Raw genomic sequence first — 25,160 nt, 5'->3', positions numbered from 1 at the left:
CCACTGTCTCATCGAAGTCCTGACCAGCTATGGAGGTATGACGCCCACCCAGAGGGCCGTGAGGTACTCTCTTCCTCACCTGAAAGATGAAGAAAAGCATACTTTAAACTACATTTATTACGTTAGACATTGCATCACTTGTTTACATGACCTTCCCCTCCAGCCTCAATCCTGTTACAAACACTGTCCTTATAAACTCGTCCAGGAGGTAACATTCAATAGTTGCCCTAGAGTTGCCATAGATAATGGTCATGGATTTTATCACCAAGTGCACTTTACTTTGGGTACTTAAGGATGTTTTAAAGAGGCCATTTATCACCCTTCTCCAGAAAAGTCCAATCAGTGCTCATGAGAGTGCTAGAACAACATGAAAATGCTATGGACTTCAATTACAACTCATCTTTCCAAATGCAAAGCCTATCACGGAATGCAGTGCTTTGACACTTCCCCTCATTCATGGAATTTTGTTCATAAGCTTTAAGTACTTATATATACATATGGTACTTACTCCCTATATTAATTTTAAAATAAAGTGTAGGGCACTTGCTAATGAAGTACAAGAAGCTACAGGTTTTTAGGAGGACAAATTCTAAAGGCGAGTATTTGAAGTGGAGCCAGAACATTATTATACATCAGTTCTTGGGTTAATTTCTTGAAAAGGCTTAATTCTTTCTTTCCTTTCCTAGTTCCTTTATTTCTTAAACAAAAACCATATTTTCTTGAAGAGATTTTTAAAGTTAATCTACTGAAACTAATATCAGATCTGCAGTATTGCCCTGAGAGGACCACTTTAATAATCTTTTTATCACATCTACCAAGCAAGCAATTAGTTTATGTTGACCTCTATTTTAAGGTCACTTTGACAGAATTCTTTAATGTGTTCATGTTTTGAGAAGAATTAAATTTTTACAGCTTACTGTCATCTTCCCTATAACGTGTATGTTTAAGATAAAGCCAATTTCTACTGAATTTTATTTATAATTTTGGGCATTTGTTCTGTTTTCTGAAACTGAATGACTTCTCAACAGAGCAAAATGATCTTACTGCTAGCTCACTGGCATGCTGCTAAACTTTGCTTTTCCTCAAAGCTCTACATAAAAGAAAGTACATAACTTCAATCGCCTTTATTTCCACTTCTTTTTTTTTTTTTTTGGCGACAGCATTTGAACGCAACCTACCCTGGGCAATTGCAACGAGCTTCCCCTTCTCTTCAGGGCTGAGCTGCAACATCGTGTCTATTACTGGGAGCAGCCTTTCTTTCTCGCTTCCTGATTTTAGAAATATGAACTGCAGTAGAACATTCTTCAAGTACTCTAGATTAGCCACAGACTTTTCTCTCTCTTGATTTCTTTCCAATCTTCTTATTTCATTCTTAAGAAGCTGCAGATGAGGGAGAGAAATATGCAATATTTTTTGCTTCATAACACGAGCAACTAAACAAATGTCTTTTGAACAGCTAAAAAGATAATTATACAGCTTGCTTCAAAAAGAATAATGTGTGCACAGCAACACATTCTGGACAAAAATCCAATAAGGATTGAGCACATGATAATGTTGCCTAGAAATAACTTTTTTACTGATCAAAAGTAATCATAAAATCTGTGGTACTTCATAAAATATATGGTACTAACTATTCAATTTCAGTGATAAAGACTAAGAGTTGAACAGTTAAATAAGCAATGTGGATCAAAGATTTAACAATATTATCATTCAATAAGTAATGTTCTATAAAAGAAATTCTAGCAAGCTTTAGAGAATGTTAACTTCAAAAATGAGAATGAAAAAATTGAGGGAGGTACAATCAAATCAAACCAACTCCATTAGAAAATGTATCTCTAAACATGTATCTTCTTTTAACTGAAGACAGCTAAAAGCAGTTGCAGGAAGAGAAACCAGACAACACTCCCCTTGGGATTTACTGCTTTTTATGTAAGTGAGAACAGTAAAGGCACTTTACTAAACATTAAACTTCCAAAATCTGAGGTGGTTTTTTTTTATAGCAGCTTTTATCCTCCCCCCAACTCTGACTTGAGGGGAGGAGGGCAGAACCAAATCAAAAAACTGAGGTCAACTCTGGAAGCACCAATTGGTCCTGTAGAATAAAAGCCTCTCCAAAATTAAGTTTTGTATCACAAAATGCTTACAGTCTGGGATTTTCTGAAACAGAATCAGAGCTGTCCCCATATTTCCTGCGTATCTGCTAACCTTTATTTGTTCCATTAGGATTGCATTAGTTGCTTCTGATTCACGAAGTAATTCATTCAAGTGATCAGCACTCTTTGCTGTCGTGTTTAGTTTCTGAATCAGTTCATCCTTGGTGAGTTCTGTTTGCCACTGAGATGGTTCTGCAATTAATTGGAAAAGAAAAATTAAGGGAAGGAAAAATGTCACTTGCATCTACTTTAACTCACTTAACAGTAGGACTTGATTAATGTAGTTTCTCAGAAACAAAATCCATGCAAATATCAGACTGCAAAAGAAACAGGCATCATTGCAGCTGCATCACGCTTTTTTTCTGATCTATTTTTGTGTATATCTGTGAAGAGGACTAGCAAATTAGTTTTAAGTATGTCAAGATACATGGTTTTAATTTCTCCCGTGTTTCCTACCCATATATGGAGATTTTCAACAGTTCTCCACAAAGTGTTTGGTAGACCTTTACAACATAATTAGATACTACCATATATTTATCTACTTTTTGGGGGGATTCTTAGAACACTGTTCTTCATGCTGGCTTCCATTTTCCTAGAAAAAAAATTGCTAATAGATTCCTGTTCTAGTAAGTCACGTTAAGATGAACAGACATTTCATCCTTTCATTAGTAAGAGGTAAATCAGCACTTAATTGTCTCTAGCAGAGACTAGTCCAGAATACAAAATTCCTGTAACTATTTACTGACTTGCTCATAGCGCCTTTGCCCTTTAGAAAGTCACAAATATCACTAAAACCTGTAGCAACATTGTAGTGTTATTTCTTCCTCGAGGATAAAACCACTACAGAAATCCAGGGTGGTGTAAGCACAGTGGCACTTAAGAAGACTTGTGTCTTGCACCTAAAAGCATGAAAACACAACATTCTTGGGTATTTTGAGGGCACAAACTTCTGCAACTTACATATAGCCAAGTGCTTCAGAAAACGACATGTTCTACCTACCGAGTTTTGCTTCTGCGGAGTTCAGAAGTTGTTCCAAGGATGGCACATAGGTGCTGGCTGAAGAGACAGACTCTGTGTCCGTTGTCTCCATACCTTCTCCCTCTTCCCTAGCTACAGTGTGCATATCGAGAACAGGAAGGTCAGTGTTTCGCCGTTCTCTCAAATTCTTCGTTGCTGGGTTTGAAACAACTGCACCTGAAAGACACTTACTGATGTTTGTTATCTGAATGAAATTGGTAGGGCTATTTCATCGGTTTGACTCTCAGATCGGAGAGCATTCAAAAAGTAGGGGAAGGAAAGATGAAGAAATGGGGAGAAAGCCAGACATCCACATCACATTTACAATAGAAAAATATAGCTTTTAACCTCCACATGATCATTCCAGTCAAAGCCTGTTTCTATATTCAAAGTTGATTAGCAATTTTTATTTCAGTGACTATCAAATCTTCATGCAACTCTCCCTGAAGATATGATAAGAGTGTCTTAGAACTACAGAATGGTTTGGGTTTAAAGGGACCTTAAAGACCATCTAGTCCCAACCTTCCTGCCACAGGCAGGGACATCTCCCACTAAAATGGGTTGCTTCAAGCCCCATCCAATCTGTCCCTGAACACTTCCAGGGACAGCGCATTCAATGTTTTTAATGTAATGTTTTGGGTTTTTTTCATGGAAATGTTTTTAATGAAAAACAGAATTAACTTTTCTTTCAACTAGTCCTGTGGGAAGTGTAAATTGTTCTGGTTTAATACTGTGTGCACTACACTGCTGCTGTTTCAGTAATGTATGGAAAGAGTAACTTCTTAAGCTGTTACTGCTGCTTGGCAAGTGTCCAACTACATCCTAATTAGTAACTTTACAGCTATAAAAATAGCACTTCAGCCTGAACACAGTAACAAACATTGTTAAAACAGCTTTCAATACACTTTTCTTTAGCTTTACCCCTCATAATGGAGGCAGAGGTCTAATATGCTCCAAAAATCTGAGACATACCAATAGGAAGAACACTCAATATTGACAAAGCAATTTCTCCCTATCCGTCTGACAAAGCAGATACTGCAGACGAGATAACAGTGAGGCAGATTCTAGAACAAAACAGAATAGCTCCAGCTTAAAGGGACTTCCAATGATTATGTAGTCCAAATGCCTGACCAGAAAGCTAAAGTATGTTACTAAGGGCATTGCCCAAATGCCTCTTAAATAGTGACAGGCTTGGGGCACTGCCCACCTCCCTAGGAAGCAGGTTCCAGGGTTTGATCGCTCTCTCTGTAAAGAAAGGCTTCCTAACGTTCAGTTTGAACCTCCCCTAGCTCAGCTTTCAACCACTCCTATGTGTCCCAAAGTCTTCAGACGCTCCTCACAGGACATTCCGTCCAGCCCTTTCACCAGCCTTGTTGCCCTCCTCTGGACATACTCAAGAACTTCAAGATTCTGAAGGGACAGTAATAACAAAGACACATTCCTTACTTGGTACCAGGGGATTCTTAGGGCATGCTGCGCATTCTCCAGAAAAAGTTTCTGGTGTATTACAGAACCACATGCTATAAGCACATTTTAGATTCAGACTCGGGTACACAAGTTTGCATCTAAACCAAGAAAACCTGGGATTATGACTGAAGGTTACCTCTAGTGCTTGGTTCACTCTTCAGCTGGAAGAGCTGAGCTTCTACTCTGGACAGTTGCTGCTGAAGTGTCTCTACTGTCTTCCTGTGCTCTTCTTGCAGGTTCCTGACTTGATCTCTGAAATTGTTCCGGAGAGCTTCATTCTGGGCTGTCAGCTGACTCAAAGTCTGGGTATGCTCTGTTTTCATGACCATATTCTCTGATTGTATTGTGCAGAGCCTGAAAACAGGGTATACACAAACCACAAGAAATGAACAGCAAAACACTGTCATTTTTCCATGTCAAAATTCTTGAAGTTTAAAGCAGTTTTCAGTCTTCACTTGTATGATTATCTTAAAATGGCTATGCAGATTTTTTCCATATAGGTAAATGACATGCCCTGACTTACACTATGAACAGTCATGATGTAGTTTTAGAATTTAAGAATGTTTAGACCATGGTATCTCTAATGCTTCTATTTTTTCCCAAAAATGTCTGAATTTTGTGTTCTGAAATAGAAATTGTTTATATAGCCCAGTGCATTCATGACTGATTATAGTGTAAGTCAGGGCATGTCACTTACCTGTACACCACTTTCTTTAACATCTATTTACCAAACACTTAGGTAAGACTCCTGAAAAACAAAGTTTCTAAGAAGCTAAGCATATTTTTTTAAGCTTCAACTTTCAGCGCCAAAGAGGGTACAAGAGTGTAGTTGTTAGCAAGAAAAATATCAGCAGCTCATTAATTGTACTTGGCTTGGAGGCATGCCAAAAGTGCAACAAAATTGTCACAAGCAATTAAACAAGTGCATGTATGGAAAGACTAAGCATAGGACTTGTCCTTATAAGCATAAAAAAACTTAAATATAGCCAGAGTAGCAGGGAGCTCATCTCTAAGGGCACAAAGAGAACCTACTGGGATATGGGTTGTTTCCAGAAAAATGCAGAAGGATGTAACTTTGTTGATTACAATGAATCACCATGTGGCTATGAGGAACAGATAAACCAGTACAAAAGAGTGACAAGAAACGAACAGTTTCTAATACTAAGCTGTAATTTCTAATGAATATTTCACATGAACTTCTTCCTTAAATAGAGAAAAAAAGGAAAGATCCCTTTTTAAAGAGCTCAGGTATTAGGTACTAGTGATTTTTTTTGTTTGTTTTTTACAAAGTGATAAATTAATCAGATTCCTTTCATTTTGAAAGAAACAGTAAACTAAGGTTGTGGCAAGCATAGACTTAAACCCCAGTACTTTCTGTAAGAAAGGCACTTGGTGGATACAGGACTGGATACTTTGTCAGTGAAATCATGTGCTCTGCATTTAACTACCTTATTTTTTCTAATTGGAAACATCCATAAAACTTAGTTGAGCAATCCAACACAAACGTAGTGCTGAGCAGTGGACTTAAAAATAGTCAATGTACTTTAAAAAATCTGACAGTTAATGGATAGAAAGCTAGCAGAAATCTGAAATTTCCTGACCAGCTACTACTTCACTTTCAATGCGTAAACTTCTTAAGGCTCACGAAAAATAGCAAACAATCCTTTTGGAAATTCCTTTTTCTCAACAATTATGCTCTTTCTTTGGAAAGCACAATTAAAGGCCACTACGCGCCCAGCCCTTAAAACTCACACAAAATAAAATATCTCTATCTATTCATCAGCAGACCATACTTTTCACGGAGTTCTGCCTCTTTTGCAACAGTCTCTTGCAGCATCTTATTGTGTCTTTCCAGCAGGGTATCGTGTTCAGATTGCAATGCCTGCAGTTCAGATGCATTCATCTGTGAATTATGCTGGGCATCTTGCAGCTTAACTTTAAGTTGATCTATCACCATTTCTAACTGTTCTCTACAAGGGGAAAAAAAAGAAATAAACATACATATAAAACTAATTATATCATTTCAGAACCTGTATTATATCCACAACATCTTGGATAGCTGATCCAAATTACTTATTTATTAATTAGATCGATACAGCACTGTGACCAAAATAATCTTAAAATGTGACTGCAGCAGAAACAAACAGAGAAAGTTCTCCTCCTGTTTCAGTGTAGGTACAAACAGGTTTATACCTTCCCATATGAACCGCTGGGAACATAACTATGGCGGCAGAAAGTGGGACCAATATAAAACTTCAAGCTGGTTTGGAGGAACAATGCAAAAGGAGAATAATAGGTGGGATGCAGAGGGGAGAAACAACAAAGTAAATCATAACCCTAACGTTCTCTAACAAAGCGCAAGTCTCCCTCTGCTGGATTTTCAGCCGCAACTGCATGTACAGCTCTGTCAGAAATTAATTTTGTCATCTCACACATAAATACCCAGTCTGCCAACAACAGCTACCAATAACTTAGATCAGTTTCTGTAAGTTTTACTTTTGCAGTGGGTTCAAACATTTTCAAAAGTGAATCTGAATTTACCTGGCATGACTATACTTAAATGATTTTCAGGGAACTTTTGTCAGTGTAACTTTTTTTTTTTTTTTTTTACAAGTCTTTCCTCATGTAACAGCAGACAAGACAACAGTATTTCGTAAATCTGCTCAAAGTGATGACTGAACTGGCAGCCAGAGCTTTATCTACACCAGACCTCTCCTTTTGAAAAAGTTCAATGTAAGCCCTACGGAACACTACTTCTTTTCTTACTTGGAAATGGCACTTTGCTACAATACTTTACATCAAAGAAAATAACGTGTTAAGTCTACACAGAACATGCTGGCCAATTTCTGCTCATGTGAATCACAAGAATCTTCTTTACATCTTATTTCTGCTTCTGAGTGTAATAACAGGTAATCTACTCAAAACCAAATGCCAAAAAAAGGCAAATCAAGGAATTAGAAACTAACATAGTACGACCATGGTAAAAATGCATGATCTTTCTTCTGTTCAGACAGGCAGAGCCACAGTTAAATTACAGATCAGATAAAGTTTACAGAAATAAACAACTTTTTTAGTTTTTTTTAAACCAAGCAAACTGCATCCCTTCTGATATTTTCCTTAATTGAAGCAAAGAGTTAAATAGTGGAACTCCTTTGTTGGTCAGTACTTAGCAAAGACAAGCTCAGTAACTCAAGCATCAGCATTTTTTTCTGTACACATATAAAAATTTTAGTTTTACCTTTCTTGCTTGGCTCCCTCAGATTCGGTCTGAGAAGCAGATTTATTCTTTTGCTGTTTTAAGACATTGTGAACACGGACTTTGTAGCTCTCAAATTCAGATGTAACGGATGCTTGTTCAGCCTATCACATAGAAAAGAAACCCTTAATAAGTTATGCTTTTAACTATTGCTCCCTTATTTCTTTAAAATGAAATGCATCTTATGATGAAAAAAAAAAATCACCTGTTGCATTTTCTTCTTTAAAACAGGGAATTAAAATCATAAAACATGAAACTTACCAGATGCCCTGATCTTCAGCATACTAGTATTAAAGAAAAGAAAGAATGCTTGCCAATTCAAAAATTGCATTCAACAAAGATTCACAAGCAAGGCGTTCTATTTAACAGCTTTGAATGAAAGCAAAGGTGAAGGAAAAAACTGTAGACTATACGGCAAGAATTATCTCCATCCTTCAAGAACTTATGTTGTAAATTGCTCTAAGAGAACACAGATGAAGATTTTCCTTCTTGGGTCTTAGGAAAAGCTCATGGGTTTATTAGTCATTCTTGAGATGACTAAAATGCTCTCATCTCCAAGAGGAGGCTTCTGGAAAGTTTCTCTTCAGCTGAAGTGGTGAATGAATCTCCACAGTGCCGACCTTGATTAGCCACTGTTCCAACTTTTCTGGAGTCTGTAATATCCATGGGCATTTTCTTTAAATTAATTCTTTTCTTTTCTTCCTGTCAAATGATGTGACCTAGAATATTAAGTCCTCCTAACGTACTATCTGCTTTGGTGTCCACCATTCTTTTAGACTAAACTTTCCTTTGTTATCAACCTTGTAATAGCATCTATTTTCTAGATGTAGTGCACCTAACGAGGAAGGCTCATCTTCCAACAGCTATAAGCCACATCATCATGAAAGATCTATACTCTTCCTTGTTTCATAACATCACCAAGCAAGCCACTATGGATAGGTACCATAAATCCCCAGTCATCAAAAAATGCATCTGTAAAACCATGATCTGTATCTACCAGTACAACTCAGGCAAGCCTCCTGTAGCAGCAAGCACAAAGTTTGTCCATTTCAGTTCATCTTTTCACAATGTACCAGTTTTTCTGAGGGGCTGCGTTCAGCTGTTAGCTGTCTGCAGGATGCATGCCTAACATACAACAGGGGCCATAGTGTCATGCAATATTGTCCATAAACATACCATACTCTGAATGTCTGTCTCTAATGCAAACTATAGATTCCAGAAACATCTAACAGTGTTATCAGGACAAAACCCAAGAAATAATAAAAACCTCAGCATCAGTGAAGTTTCATATGTAGTTCAGCTGCCAGTTAAGAACTGCTTATGAAAAGCATCTTAAAGGCCACATATTAAAATGAGCTTACAAATGTATTTTTCACAGTGTTTTTTTTTTTTTTAATTGTATCTGTGTTAACTGGCTTTATGTAGAACAAATTAGATCCCTTTTTTGTTTGTTCTTCTCTTCTCTTTAAAGACTTCTCTTTTCCCCACAGTGTACACTTGTTGATCATCTTAAACATTGACTCCTCACTACCGCCACAAAGGTTTCTGCACTGGAAATTTAAGAGTGTTGACCAGACATTCCACCACTAGTGATACATTGCAACCAGGGCAGAGTCTGGCTTGTCCGCTATGCCACCACTCAAACGCATTAAGCACTGGAGTAATTCCCAATTCTTGTCAAAGAGAGAGTGAAAGATCTGCAAAATATTTTTAGAAAAGCAAACGGAGAGGGCAGTATATCTCCCTTCTAATGCCTCTGACATGACTTCTTCCACTAGAGTACCTGGGCTGCTCTGCACTCTTCTTGCAAGGTTGCAATTTTTTGCTGGTAAGCACTCAATGTACGCTGGTGCTGCTCTGAAGAAGTTCGCAGGTGTTCCTGAACTTTATGCTTTTCCGATGTTAGTACAGCCACTTGAATCTGAAAAAGTCAGTTGAAAACTTCACTATGACAAGATTTTTTTTCTTCCCTCTCCAGGGGATGTGCCACAGAGAACATAGGGTTCTACTACAGTAATTTCTACACAGAACTGGTGAATATAAAATTAAAATCTAGTAAAAATAGAATAAAAATAGACACGAGTTACCATGTACTGCATTAAAAAATATATTGACAGTATCACAGTATGCTATGGATTAGAAGGGACCTCAAAAGATCATCTAGTCCAGCCCCCCCTGCCAAAGCAGGATCACGTACAGTAGGTCACACAGGAACGCGTCCAGGTGGGTTTTGAATGTCTCCAGAGAATGAGACTCCACAACCTCCCTGGGCAGCCTGTGCCAGTGCTCTGTCACCCTCACTGAGAAGAAGTTTCTTCTCAAATTTAAGTGGAACCTCTTGGGTTCCAGCTTGATTCCATTACCCTTTGTCCTATCATTGCTTGCCACCGAGAAGAGCCTGGCTCCATCCTCGTGACACTCCCCCTGTATATATTTATAAACACTAATAAGGTCACCCCTTAGTCTCCTCTTCTCCAAACTAAAGAGACCCAGCTCCCTCAGCCTTTCCTCATAAGGGAGATGCTCCCACTCCCTAAATCATCTCTGTGGCTCTGCGCTGGACTCTCTCCAGCAGTTCCTTGTCCTTCTTGAACTCAGGGGCCCAGAACTGGACACAATATTCCATATGCTGTCTCACCAGGGCAGAGTAGAGAAGCAGGAGGACCTTTCTCGATCTACTAACCAACCCCCTTCTAATACACCCCAGGATGCCATTGGCCTTCCTGGCCACGAGGGCACATTGCTGGCTCATGGTCATCCTGCTGCCCACCAGGACCCCTAGGTCCCTTTCCCCTACACTCCTCTCTAACAGCTCGTTCCCCAACCTATACTGGAACCTGGGGTTGTTCCTGCCCAGATGTAGGACCCTACACTTTCCCTTGTTGTATTTCATCAAGTTATTCCCTGCCCAACTCTCCAGTCTGTCCAGGTCTCGCTGGATGGCAGCACAGCCTTCTAGCGTGTCAGCCACTCCTCCCAGCTTGGTGTCATCAGCAAACTTGCTGATAGTACACTCAATTCCCTCACCTAAATCGTTGATGAATATACTGAATAATATTGGCCCCAGTACTGACCCAGAACTGAAGATAAAATTACAGTGGTGAGGTGGCAACATTTTAAAATAACCACTCCCTCCCATTTCCTGCTACCTTTCATTACATTCAATTCCTATTCTGTCCAACCAACAAAATTTATACAGATGGACAACACTTAAGATTTTTGCTGACAGTATCATGTTCTTTTGTTTTTAAACTTAGGAACTTCTATTTGAAAATAAATTATTTTAAAACATCCCAGTTACAAGCTTCAAACTACACATTCCTCTCTTTTGGTGGAAAGGGAAACAAAAGAAGAGCAAGGAAAGGAAAATCTGCTTAAAGAAGAGCAAGAAAAGTTAAATCTGCTTAAAGAACATTTGAGAGAAAATATCTCAGGAAAGCTGTGAATAGTCAAAAATAATTTAAATAATTCCTCAGCCTATATTCCATTTACCCAGTACAAATCACACTCGTATTACTTAAATAAGAAACCTTATACTAACAAAGAAGTGAAGTTTCTTGCCTTATAGGCTTCCACCTGTTGTTGACTGGCTTCCAGTTCCCCTTTTAATGATGCCTGCAACATTAGATGGTCGTTTTCCTGCACGATACAATTATCTGGTTATTAAAAAAACCCAAACCTCAGCAACTTACTAATTCAGCCATTTTTTTAAAAGTCAGTTTTTTAGAAGTTAGTTTAGTCATTAACAACTGGACTTACAGCTTGTTTTGAATCAGCCAGTTCTTTTTTGGTTTTCACCAGGAGTTGTTTCATCTTGGCATTTCTTTCCTCATCCTGTTGCATAGTTGACTGAAGTGACTCTAATGCAGAAAACAATGATTATATGCAAAGGAAACTTCCCCTCCATTATGTCTTTTAAAATATTGGAAAATATTTAAGCAAATTCTAACACTTTTGCTAAGAGCTGCAAACAAGTAGCTTACAATAAGTTTAGTATCCTATTTCCAAGTATCACCAAGATCTCCAAATACATGAAATTGTTTTAAGATTTACAGTTAAGGATAGGAAGAAATTGAATTTTTAACCATGTGTCAAACAGGAAAGTTTCATGAGCGTGGTATGTCACAATGAAAACCTCTGTCAGTCACTGGTGTTCAGAACTTATGATTAACATCAGGTAAAAAACAGAGTATAAACAAGCAAACAGTCTTTTATTTGCTGAATACCACATCAAGTGACTGGTGACTTAGTAAAGTTTCTTTTATGAAAAAGTAATTTTGACTATGTAACTGTTTAGTATTCCCTGCTAACTTTACTCTCACTATCTATTTGAGAAGCTGTTTCGGAATTATTTTTTTTTTTTACCGTTACTAACGATACCACAGTGACTCTTGATTTTTATAATGTACTTACTTATTTCTTCCTGTAGGGTCTCTTGCTTCTGCTTCTGAATCCCTGTCTCTTGTTCAAGATCTTCTATTCTGCTGTCTTTATCAGCAATTTTCTGATTAAGTTCTTTTACTAGCCTTTCATAATCAGCTATTTCCATATCCATCAGCGTACTCTTCTGAGCATCCTGCAAGTTACGCACAATGAATTTACCAGTAACAATCTGCTTTAGCTGCTAAGATTTTTTTTATTATATTAAAAACTATACTGCCCATCTAACTAAAACTTCATAACTACTCATATCCATAGGCAACACCTGTCCATCAGGTTTCCATATCCTCAGTAAATAATCCGTTTTCAAACAGGAACTAGAAGCTTCGTAATAACTGTTGCTAATTTTATCTGCAAAATACCTGCTGGTAAAACTGTTATCAGATTCTATCATCTTCAGTCCTTACAAGAAGGGCAACTTCTGAATAGTGCACCATACAAGTACTCCAGACATCTGAGTTCTGTTTCTACTCATGACAGGCTGCATAACACAAGCTAAAACAAACAAAAAAAACCTCCCAACAACCAAAATCCCCAAAATACACACCCAGAAGTGTCCAAACACAAATCCAGGGGTAAAAGCTCTCAGGTTTTCCCTGTTGCAAATCACAGGCTTTAAAATCATCAGAACAGGAAGGGAGGCATTCAACGCAGCAAGATGGGCTAAAATCCTTGGTAGTCCGTTAATCACTAACATGAACAGCAACTCTACCTTTCTGGCCAGCTCTAGCTCCTGCATAGTTTTCTGCAGATGTTTCTTTTCCTTCTGAAGCTGCATCTGAAGCTCCTCCATTTCTCGGAGAGCACCACTATGTTCCTGGAATTCAAATACTTTTCAATTACGCAGTTCAATTTCAAAACAGATGTCAGCATCTACTTAAACTTACACACACAAACATGCTTAAATTGTACAAAGAAAGATAATTGATTCCTTTTTTAGGAAATTTCTGGGAATCAAAGAAAAACAAAGAGGATTTTGAAGCGTTTTTCACATTCTGTAACAAACGCAAATCTACTCTGACAGTCTTGGAAAGTTCTTTCAATGGACAGACCAAGCCTTCAAAAAAGACCAAGTCAAGTAACAAGCAGAGCAAGTACAGAACTTCTTTTGTAAATCCACAGATTACAAAGGTCTAACAGAAGTCACAGTCAGTGAAAGTATGCTTCAGCCCATTCGCCATCTTTACAGAGTACTACCTTTGTTTTCTGTTCTTTTAGAAGCTTTTCAGCTTCTAGTTCTTTGTCAGCTTTTGCCTTGGCTCTTTGTATCTCCAGTATCTGAGCTTCCAGCAGCTTAGCATTATGCTGCAGTGTTTCAACACGGGCCAGGAGGTCTTCATTAGCAGAGCGTAACTGATCATGCTGAAATTATCAGAGCGGAAAGACAGAAACGTAAGCTGAATTTGTCTGCAACTTTGACAGATAAGATATTGTTTATAATGAAAAAACCCAAAACCTCTTTCTATACAGCTTCCTTACAAACTGCACTCCTTCAGATAAGCCTTGTCAATCTCAATTGTTTTAAACCAGATTAAGAAATATGCTAAATTACAGTCACTAGCACAATTTGATTATTTTGTTCTGCATTCATTTGCCCAGTTTTTCTGTCAGATGGCTAGAATTAAAAGAAATCTGAAAAAAATACCCCAACATTTATGCTTTTTGCAAAAACCATCTTCCTCCCACAGTAATAGGCGATGTTCGAATACTTACTGCCCACATCAAATACAGGTGCTGTATTTATAAATAAGTGATCATATTATTAATTCCTAAAAAAAGATTTAACTGCAGCACCACCAAGCCATCAATGACATCATATTGGTACACAGTAAGAACTCCTCCTGCACCTGGGTAATTTTTGCAATGACTAACAGATTCGGTTTTATCTCAGTCTCTATTATGCAGATTAAGAATGAAATGTAAGTGAAAGAAGCTGCCATTTATCTAAACAGGGTTTTTATTTACAAAACATTTTGCAACAAACTTTAAAATTTCAACACTTGCATAATCAGCAGAGTTTGTGCTACTGTTTGCCCTTTCTTCCTACACTATTCACCAGTAGCTTCCATTTATAAGGAAACGGTGGCCTAGGTGGACCTTCAGTGCAATTGTGTTTGGGGTGTGAGAGTGTAAATCCTAAAACTAAAATCGCTTACAGTTAGCTTTGCCAAAATATATCTCACAGCTGCTTAGTTACCATCTTAGACACTTCTGAATGCCACTATAGTATTCTACAATGCATCCTAGTCTCATCCTCGTGAAAGATGAAAAAAGCCCCCATAATTTAGTACGCTCAAACACTGTTGATTAAATAACAAAACCACATTACGGAAAAAAAAAAGAAAGAGCAACAGTTAAAAGTTACCGTACTTTGTGACAAATGTAGGTGTGAAATCACAGAAATAGTGCAAGTTTGATACTTTGTTTTTACATCTGGCACATGCAGCAGAGTGGTATGTTCAAACCAAGCCACAGGTGATAATCTGCTCTGTTCTTTGAGTTTACCTGGCGTAAATGAAACCCTTTCTATCGAAAAAGCCAAATATTCTACATATATTTTCCTCTGTTATAGCCCAGATAAGATACCAGATATTGAAAAAAATCAACTACCTTGAATTTCAAGTCAGTATCCAAAACACAATTAGGTTATGAAACTACATATAGTAACAATTACATGAATAAAACTTACACTCAATAGGTAAAATAATTTTTACTGTAATTATCAATAGATCAGACACACACACACACACAGAGAACTAACCTGCTGGGATGACACCTCTAGCTGTCTTGTGAATTCATCTATCTGACGTTCAAGATTATTTGCTCTGCTTTTTTCAGAATCCAGCTGTTCTCCTTGCTTATCATATTCCATCAGAAGATTCTTAACACATACAAACACAAAGCCATCATTTTGCTACAGTATACATTTCACAAGCATGTTCTATACCTCAGATGTCACTGTTAAACAGGACAGGTCTCAACCTAGAGACCTTTGGTTCCCCATTTGTTACTGGCCTTCAGCCCAACCATGCAACCAAATTTTGTAATTCCTAGCACCTATTCAGTTGTTTACCCATTTGTAACCATGCTGAGTCATGATGATCTAAGAGTACTGTGAGAGAGCATCAAAAGCCATCTTAAAGTGAAGATAAGTGACATCTACTGTTGTCCTCTCATCCGCAACTCCAGCTGTTTTATCACAGCAAGCAATCAGATTAATCAGACACAATTTACTTCTGGTGAATCGATGCTGACTGTCCCCAGTCCCGTTACTGCTTCGTGTGCCCAGAGACGTGCTCCACGAGGCCTTGCTCCCAGGTAATTTACCTCATGTCTTTATCACTTAAAGACTTTCTAACTGATGCCAACTGGTGCCTTATTTTTTTTATCTGCACAGTTCTGTTACTAGAACCTCCATTTCTTCATTTGGGTACTCAACTGCACTGACATAATCTCTTTTGCCAAACATACTTGACCAAGTAAAAAGCAACGTATATCCAGGCTAGGCTTCTAAAGCAAAGTATTTCCTCACAGCTAACTGTCTTTTGTAAATACAGCACTGTTCTTACCTTATAGCTTTCAGCTCCTTGAATGACATCCTTCATGGAAGCAGACAACTGATCTTTTTCTGATCGAGCCAACTCCAATTCTTCCTTCATCGTCTGCATCTTATTACAAAGAAGCATGTGTCATTAAAACAGAACCCCACATGCAGAATATTCTTCATATTAAGAAGCAGTCAGGGTACCTCTTTTCGGCTGACATCTAGTTCTTTCTTTGCTTTCACAGCAACAACCTTAATTTTATTTAGCTTCTCTCCTTTTTCTGCAGATTCTTTTTCCAGCCTCTCTAAAATAAAATAAATAACCAAGTGAAGAAATATGCCTCTCCTCTCCCCCACGAAATGAAATTCAATTCAATCAGAACATAAATGTCAGCATGATTGTGAAACAAAACAAAGTATAAAGCAGAGGGAGATGTTCAAATATTTCATTCATTTAAGCATTTAAATTTAATCTGAAGCTAGAACATCCAACTGCACAGAAAGCTTAGGGACAATCTTTCCTTTTTTCAAAGGCTTTCATCACAGTTGATGGTAAAAGGCATATTCCTGTCTACTTCTACATCCAGTTGTAACAACTCAGAACCATTTTCTTTCTAATGTGTTCGGATAACTGCAATGATGCAACTATAGTTTTGGTAAAGTACTGCTTTCCTCTTGGCAACCTTAGGGATTCTTACTGACACAATTATTTCCCATATTTAAAAATACGAAGAAGAAATTCACTACACTGTCGATAACCAAATGTACCCAGGAAGAAAAAACATTAAGAAATACCAGATGAAAACTGACTTGGGATTGCTAACAATATTTTAGATCCCTAATTGAAGAAATACTATAGGATGTTGCACTGATATCTACTTCCCCACTTTCCTGTTTCCTACAAGCCAACAGAACAATTACACAGAGAAAGAAAAACTATCAATCCAAAAAACCCAAACTGTTTACACAAAAAAAAGAGAAATATACCAATCTTCTCTTCAAGCTCTGCTACTGAAGACTGTTGATCAGTTTTCTCAGTCAATGTCTCCATTAAATTCTGTATTATAAACAAAGATAAGTATTACAAAAAATTATCTGTGATATGTTTTTCCCCCTAACAAGCCATATGTTTCAGCTACAGGTGGATTGTGTCAACATTTTTACTACCAAGGAAATCTTCATGAGCGATTTTGTATCAGCTTGGTAACCGAGAAGCATACTTATGTTGAAAGGAAAATATCCCAAGCTTTTAACAGCTGCTTGCCATCCTGCCCAGGGACAAAAATATGGGAAACCATTAATTCTGCAGCTGTCTGTTTGTACGTAAGCATCAATTCCTAGGACCTGAAGTTAGGAGTAGCTAATGCAGATCACGCAGGAGTCTGATTTGAGATGGAGATCACAGAAAGTTAGAGGTGAAAGATTATGAGGTCAGTTAGTCTATCTAGTTAAACAATCACTTTGAGGGGTAATGATAGAAGGAGAAGTTCAAGTACAAGCAACTTTTGCCAAAATAGCACTATGACTACTTTGGCTTGTTTGTGTGATTTTTTTTTTCCTGAGGGGAAGGAGAGAATTCAGAGGTGCTAGAAAACTCAACCATGTGCTTTCTAGAAGGGAAACTCACTTTGAGGCCAAGGAAAAAAAAGAAAAAAAAAGAGAATTGAAAGTATGTTTTGAACCTTAATTCTGAAGACTTTAGAGGTTTAGTCTGTATACTTCAATAACAAAATATAACCTTTAGAGAACTCAGTTCGTCTTTCACATTTCTAAGTTCAGTTTCCTTCTGTTCCAGAATGAAATTTAAGTCGTCTTGTTTTTCCAATCCTTTTTGCTGTTCTTGTATTTGACTTTCATAAAAAGCAAGTTTTTGAGTTGTCTCTTCAATACTGGCCAAGAGATCTTGATTTTCAATCCTTGTTTTATCACTGCTGTTCTTCAGCTCCTGAATATCGTGTTGCAGTGCTTCTTTTTCAGACAACACTCCTTCCAATTCTTCTCTCAAGAGATCTTTTTCTTTTTCAAAATCTTGAATCAAGGATCTATGTTCTATATATTGAGCTGCATTTTCTTCCTCTAGCCTCTCAATCTCCTGCTGCAAACGAAGAACTTCCTCCTCATTCCGTAGAGCAAGGCACTGCTCTTTCATTTTCGCCAAGCACTCATTTGCTATTTGCAACAAGTTAAGAGAATCATATTCCTCATTAGAATCTGAAACGCTGGACCCTACTTGCTCAAGTAAGTGGCACAGCTGAGTTCTTACTACGGATCTGTGTGCTTGTTCACTTTCAAGTAATGTTGATATATGGTCTTTTTCTGCAGTCATCATTTGTAGTTTATTTTCTAAGTTTTCAGACTGCTCTTTCAACGCTAACCAACCATCTTTTTCAGACATAATCTTGTTCAGCTCTTCACTTAATTCAACTTTTTCCTGAATGATTTTCTTATTTTCCTCACGAAGAGTATACCCTTCAGATGAAAGGTTCTCTCTTTCACGCACCAGAGATTCAATCTGGTTTTCCAGTTGCTCTAGCATTTGAGCATTTTCATTCTTCCTAGTTAAAGCTTCATTCAGACTCTCCGTTAATTCCTCCACCTTTTTCTTAAGGTCACTATTGTACTGGTTAGCAACATCTACTGCTTGCTGAAGCTCCTGAACCTTCCCTTGTTCTTGCTTGCACCTTTCCTGAAGGGTCTCTCTCTCTTCACCCAAGTGTTTTACTTCATTCAAAATATCCTTTTTTTGATTAGTAAGAACAATGATCTTCTCTTCCAGTTCTTTCATAGCAGTCTCTTTTTGGTCAATAGAGCTTGTTATCGTGTTATTCTCCTCTTGAAGACTAACAATTTTACACTTAAGTTCTTCTATCTCCAGCTGATTAGACGACAATTTTTTTGTTTCTTCCTGGAGACGATTCACAGTTTCAAGAAGAATATCCTTTTCATTGAAAGCAGCTCGGAGTTTCTGTTGCAGCTCACTGACATCAGAAGCTTGCTGTTGTCTCATTGATTCGAACTCCTGGCTGATCTTTCCAGCAGATTCCCCCAGCTCAGTCTGTAGAGTTTCCATTGTCTCCCTCAGGCTGTTGTAATTGGACACTGCTTCTTCTCTCTCTTGAGTTAGCTTTTCAAGTTGCTCTCTAAGTTCCTGCATGTCAAAAACTAGTTCCATCTTTTCTTTTTCAGAACTAGATAACAAAGTTTCATTTAGTTCAGAAATTTCTCTCTCATGTTGCTCTTTCAGAGTCTGAGTCTCTAACTTATGCTCTTGTAGAGTCGTTTCACAGTGCTGCCTTGCTGCTTGAAGCTCCAACCTTAATTTTTCAATTGTACAACAGTAATCTTCTTTACTAAGCTGCAATTCATTTATCTTAAAGTCCAAGTCTTCCCGCTCGTGGAAATACTCATCCTTTATGCGATGGATTTCCTCTTCCAGTTTTAGTTTAACATTACTCATGTAAGTTAACTCATCTTTTAATATACTATGTTGGGACTGGAGCTCTTCTAAACTATGCTCCAGGTGCCTAATCTTTTCTTCCATTTTCACTTGTACACAAGCTGGTTCTTGTGCATCTACACCATCTATCTTGTTTTCTACATTTTTATTTAAGACTTCTCTCAGCTGCTGCAAGTCATATTCACGCTGGTCATTACAAGCACACATTTCATCCTTCACATTTTTCTCTTTTATTAAGCTCTCCTCTGCCAAACTGTGTTGTAACTGATTTATCTGACTTTGCTTTTCTTCATTTTCCTTAGATGATATTTCAATCTGACGCATGAACTCTGACACCTCTTCCTGATGGGCAATTTTTAACTTTTTAAGCTCTTCATTCAGATTTCTGATTTCATTATCGTAACACTGTGAGTTGTTTTTAATAGTTTCTTGTAGATTTGTCACTTCTTTGTTTTTTTCTTCATTTACAGTTTCCAGCTGCTTGCTCAGACACAAAATTTGCTCCTCATAAGTAGATGTAATTCTTTGAAGATCATCTTGTAATCTTTTAACTTCTTTTTGACGGTCATTGTCACACTCAATCTGTTCCTCCAGCCTTATTTGTTTCTTCACTTGTTCCTCTAATTCCATTTTCAGCTTTGTTAAGTCCTCGTTGTGCCTGCATTGTGCATTCGCTAATTCACTCTTCAGAGCTTTTATTTCTTGCAGAGAGTCAACACTTGATTGCTCCAGTTGCTTCTGCAATTCTTCTGCCTTAGCCACTGCAGCCTAAACAAACATGCAGATTATTAAATACTGGTAAATTAGCACACAGACTTTCTAAATAAACTGTTTACAATAATGCACTAGAAGATTTAGGAGTCTTCAGTGTTAAAAATTGCTATATTTTTAAAATAACTAACTGTATTAGGACAATTCAATTCAGAAGGCACTACAGCGAGTATAAAAACGTTTGCAAAATGAGAAAGAAAACCAAGTCTTAAATCATGTCTACCATCATCATTTCACAAAATGGTCATGACAGATTTCAGCTTTAGTAACTATTCTGATAATGTATTAAAGACCAAATTGCTTTTAGTACATCAAATTCAAGTATCCGGAATATTATAATATTCCTCAACTGCAAGAAATTCAGTCTTCACTTTATCATTAATTGATATTATTGACATAATATAGATGCTCTGGCTGAGAGGCTCCTTCCTATGAATATCTGAATGTAAACCTCCTGTTTCCCATAGAAAGACAGAGCTGACTGATCGAAGAGGCACCACCCCTGGAGGTGTTTAAAAAAGGTGTAGACGTGGCAGTTCAGGACATAGTTTAGTGGTCATGGTGGTGGTGGGCTGGCAGTTGCACTCAATGACTTTTGAGGTCTTTTCTAACCTTAATGATTCTATGATTCTCTACGTAGGCTACTAATGCACAGACTGGATCCTTTCTGAACAGCTATGAATCTAGCCAGTGTACAGAATTTTAGTTAGAACTATAAAAACCATAAATTAGGACGTACAGAGAAAATATGCTATACGAAGCCTTCAGGTGTTTTTTAAGGTAAAATAAAACACAGGTAAGTAATTCACTTTCATTAAAATAAAAGTGAATTATACAATAAACAAAACTAGAAAATAAATATAAACATGATTATGAAATATTTCAGTAATGTTCTACTACTCATTTCAGTACCTCTGCTTCTTGCTTTCTTTGAGTATTTTCTTTTTTCAGAGCTACGCACTGCTGCTGACTTTCAGCTTTTTCCAGAAGCACAACATCCAGTCTTTCCGTGAGAGCCTAATTTTAAGAGGGAAACATCACTGAAAGAAGGGTTTATTAACAAAAGAAGCCTGAACAATTTCTGCAAACCATGAGAACTTACATATTGGTCATGACCTTTTTGTCCACTAAACAGATCAGTCTGATTTTAAAAGCTACTTTCAGTCAAAATATGACAGATCCAGAATATGTAGATTAAAAGAACAATGCTGACTAATAGGTCCTGTTCAAAACTGTATTTCTGATCAGCTAATTTTTATCACCAGGTGGTGGTGGAGGGGGAGAGGAGCTCCCCCTCCATGGAAATCTTCATCAAAGTTATTAAAAACTTTTTCAGCTGATAAATTTCTCCTCACTGCCAATTTTCACTTTCATATACTGTCTATGACCCTTAATTTCAGAAAGACAGATGTTATTGTCACTTTAAAAAAATGTCCATTTACTTTAGTAAAACTATTTCTTGTGGCATGCAATTCTAATCTCGTGTTTCTGATTACATCAAATGACTGTCTCGGAAGTTTTCTAAATGGCTGAAGTCCTTCCACAGTGGGCATTCTAAAATAAACAAAAGCCTGTCTAACCAGCTACACAAGGAAAAATCTTGCTGAGGAAACTGTACTATCTGTGCTATTCCTCACAGAACTTAGAGCGTTTTCTGAGAAGTGAAGTAAGGATGTGGGGGAAGGAGGAGGGAAAAAGAGAGATTTTAGGATGCATCTTGAATTCCTTAAAAATTATTACATTCGACTTCATCAACAGTTCTAAAGCTATTTGCTATTTATCAAATTATTCCTGCAGATTTATTTCAGCCAATAAAATGTAATACATTAGAAACTCATTACATATTCCTACCTGAATAATATCATCAGCTCCTCCAGTAGCTGCTTTAGATCTAAGTTCTTCCATCTCTTTCTCTAGTTCTTAAAAAAAGTATAGAAATTTCACAGCATGAATTGATGTTCCGTCATAGTAGCAATCTGCTGGTAAATCCAGGGCCTAACAACAATCCTATTCAAATCAGAGCTGTTTTTTACTTCATCACTTTTTGTTTGTTGCAGAGTAATAGAACGGGCTAACGGAAAGACAATAAACATTCAGAGCTGCTTCTTCAGTCCTGACATTTAGCATGGTTTCCTGAGGAAGCAAAGCTTCCTTGTTTGGGTGGAGGGACAACAGACAGAAATTCTTTTGATGATTGTCTTATCTTCTATTTCATGATCAATTTAAGACAGAGAAAAGATATACAGTTCTTAGGAGTCCTCTAAAAACATACAGCAAGTAGAAGAACAAGATCTTATGACTAACCCCCATGAAGAAAAGCTTCATATAATCCATCCCTAGCCTTACTGTTTTGCTGGGCAGCTACCAGGAGTCAGCATAACTGTAACTCCAAACAAGGGGAAGTGACACCATTCCAAGCAGTTTGTCACTGGAGGAAAAGGGACAACAGAGAGGAAAGGGAAAAAATGTGACAGCACAGATTCACAACAGATACTTTTAGGTGGTTAACACAAAATTCTGTTTGTTTTATTTTACATTTTCTTGTTATATTTGATCATTCATGGCTTTAAAGTAGCTCACTATTTCCAAGAAGCCATTGTACTCTACAATAGTACTCATGCAAAAATCTGTCACATTCCCCCTCCCATCAGCTTCCTGGAAAGCAAAAGGAATCCCTGAAACTGATATGAGGAACAAACAATGACAAGTCCCACTTCAGTTCTTGCACAAACTACATTGTTCCATCATTCCATACTGCCAGATCAAAATTAATTTAATACCTGACAAAAGCAATGCTTCTCTTTCTTCCCTTTCTTGTTCTAACAACTTCAGTCCTTATCCTCCCACAATAAATAGTGAAATTGCAGGGGGAAAACATCTAGGGTATTTGTCTAGAACTTAAATCTAGTTAGCCAAAATGTGCAGTGATACTAGGAAAGGTCAGGTAGTAGTAAGAATTAAGACAGAAACTGTTCTCCATCCAGTAAGGTACCTGTACATCTCGACTTCACTTTCTGTATAAGCATCACTTGCTTTTTTGCAAACTTGATGAGATCTTCTTTGGGCAACGTGTCCAGCTATAAAAAAGTACATTATTAGAGGCAGCACATTCCTCTAACCCAGAGGTAAACAGAAAAAAGGGCATTTTGGCATCCAAGAAGTTGAATTTTAGAGGAAGAAACTGTCTTACTGCACATTTACAAGAACAGTAACAGTCCAAGTAACTGTTGTTCTGTTGTACAAATCTGTTATTTCAAATGCAGTAATAAAAACTATTCCTAGTTCTGCAGTTTTCCAAAATCATCACAAAGCACACAACTAGGCAGCATCAGTTAGACAGGAAAACTCAGCTGGAAAGGGTACAATTCAATAATGTATCATATTATTATATTATATTATATTGTTATAATATATCAAAATATCATACTGACCTCACACCGACATTGTTTGAATTTACTTCCAACACATGCAAAGAAGTCCCTGTATATTATGAAACAGCCTACTGCCAAAACTGGACGCTACTAATATTTTATTAAATATTATAACAGGAAGTGAACACATAAAAAGAGGCTTCTTCCCCTTGTTTTCCAAAACACCTTAGCCTAGTGTTTATAAATCAATTTTTCAAGAAGTCTAGAACACAGGAAACTGTTTAAAAATACTTTTGTCTTCCTGTTAGTCACAGCTTGCATGCTAATCTGTAACTCTTTAAACTATTTATATCCAAATAAATTAGATTTGTGAGGTCTGATTACCTTTGATTTGCCTGATCCTGGTGTGACAGAAGATGCCACCATCTCCTGCCCAGCATCTTGAACCTGCAATAAAAGAAAGCACAACCTGTGATTACTGAACTTCTTAATGTAAGCCTAGGGAAGGAACTAACTGAAAGTCTGCAAACACTGAGGATAAGTGAATATAGTGAGAGCTCAAGAAAAAAATTAAAAATATATTTGTAGGACTAGTCAGAAGAGGGGAAAAAAAATACAGAGATCTGTCACAATTAATACAATACAACAGCAGAACAGTAAACTCCTGATTTCCAAATCAGTATGATCTTAACGATTCCATCACTGAATTGACATCTACAGTTGATACACCATTGAAGTAATTTTATTTACAAGATGTTACAAAGGCATGATTCACTATATTGTTCTTAATTAACAGAAAGACTCATTAAAAAAAAAAAGGCATGAATGAAAAAAATTTGTAAAGGAGTAGCAGGCTTTGAGAACTTTCGAATCACATATACTCCTGAACTTACTTTCTTAAACACACTGTTTATCACTAAAATTGTTGGCCTAACAAATATATTTGAAACAACTCCGCAAAGTCAGGGCTCTTTTAAACAAAATATCATCCTCCCTCTGTCACACTTTTTAAACTTATTTTTTAAATACACTGGTAAACACTGGAAGTGCTGGCCTGACAAGCATATTTGAAAAGGCTCTGCGAATTCTGGGCTCCCTATTCCTAACATACCTGCATAATGCCTTCCTTTGTGACATCCTCTAGGTGATCCTGCTCTGGCAGGGAGGTTGGACTAGATGATCTTTCAAGGTCCCTTCCAATCCCTAACATTCAATGAATCTGTGATTCTACTGTAAACTTCCACAGATCTAATCTGGAGACTCTAAGTTACTTTGCAGTGGTTTAAATAAGATATGCTTACTTACACTTGGGAACATGAAGAAACATACGAAACTAAGAAGCAGAAAAAGAAAATGGAACTAATACCTCAATATATTATGTGTAGCATTTTAAAGCTTTGACCTTTACCCTGCTTTTTCCTTCATACTATTGTATGTGTATAAAAGTGAAGGGATGTATATATAAATATTTGTATTTTTATATATCTATGTGGTTTTGTATGCATGTATATGTATACACATATACCTTCACTTTCATTTTGCTGCTTTTTTTATTCTGCCAAGAAAACCCCTTCTAATAGCAACTAAGGAAAAACCAAGCTGGATCTAAACATTCCTAGAACGGAGAATCACTAACAATTTAGAGAGAACAGCTGATACAGATAATAAGAAAGGCCATCACTA

General features: G+C 37.2%; 1 protein-coding gene across 1 annotated transcript; it reads right to left on the bottom strand.

Moving 5' to 3' along the window:
- On the bottom strand, positions 1 to 24,594 carry GCC2 (GRIP and coiled-coil domain containing 2). Its single transcript, XM_009865688.1, has 23 exons — positions 24,589 to 24,594; positions 23,862 to 23,924; positions 23,099 to 23,183; positions 21,958 to 22,025; positions 21,019 to 21,123; positions 17,617 to 20,103; positions 16,866 to 16,935; positions 16,083 to 16,183; positions 15,904 to 16,002; positions 15,096 to 15,215; positions 13,532 to 13,696; positions 13,047 to 13,151; positions 12,308 to 12,470; positions 11,654 to 11,754; positions 11,456 to 11,533; positions 9,678 to 9,815; positions 7,877 to 7,998; positions 6,432 to 6,608; positions 4,775 to 4,992; positions 3,154 to 3,348; positions 2,206 to 2,345; positions 1,179 to 1,380; positions 1 to 79 (listed from the first exon to the last, which is right to left on the bottom strand). The coding sequence occupies exons 1-23, from the start codon at positions 24,592 to 24,594 to the stop codon at positions 9 to 11; spliced, it is 5,079 nt and encodes a 1,692-aa protein (XP_009863990.1). The 3' UTR covers positions 1 to 8.
- Between the last annotated feature and the right edge of the window lie 566 nt (positions 24,595 to 25,160).

This window comes from Apaloderma vittatum, unplaced genomic scaffold (genome assembly GCF_000703405.1).
Source record: "Apaloderma vittatum isolate BGI_N311 unplaced genomic scaffold, ASM70340v1 scaffold9700, whole genome shotgun sequence".
Lineage (NCBI taxonomy): Eukaryota > Metazoa > Chordata > Aves > Trogoniformes > Trogonidae > Apaloderma > Apaloderma vittatum.
The sequence above is the reverse complement of the archived record's forward strand: the minus strand, read 5'-3'. Positions and strand labels throughout refer to the sequence as shown.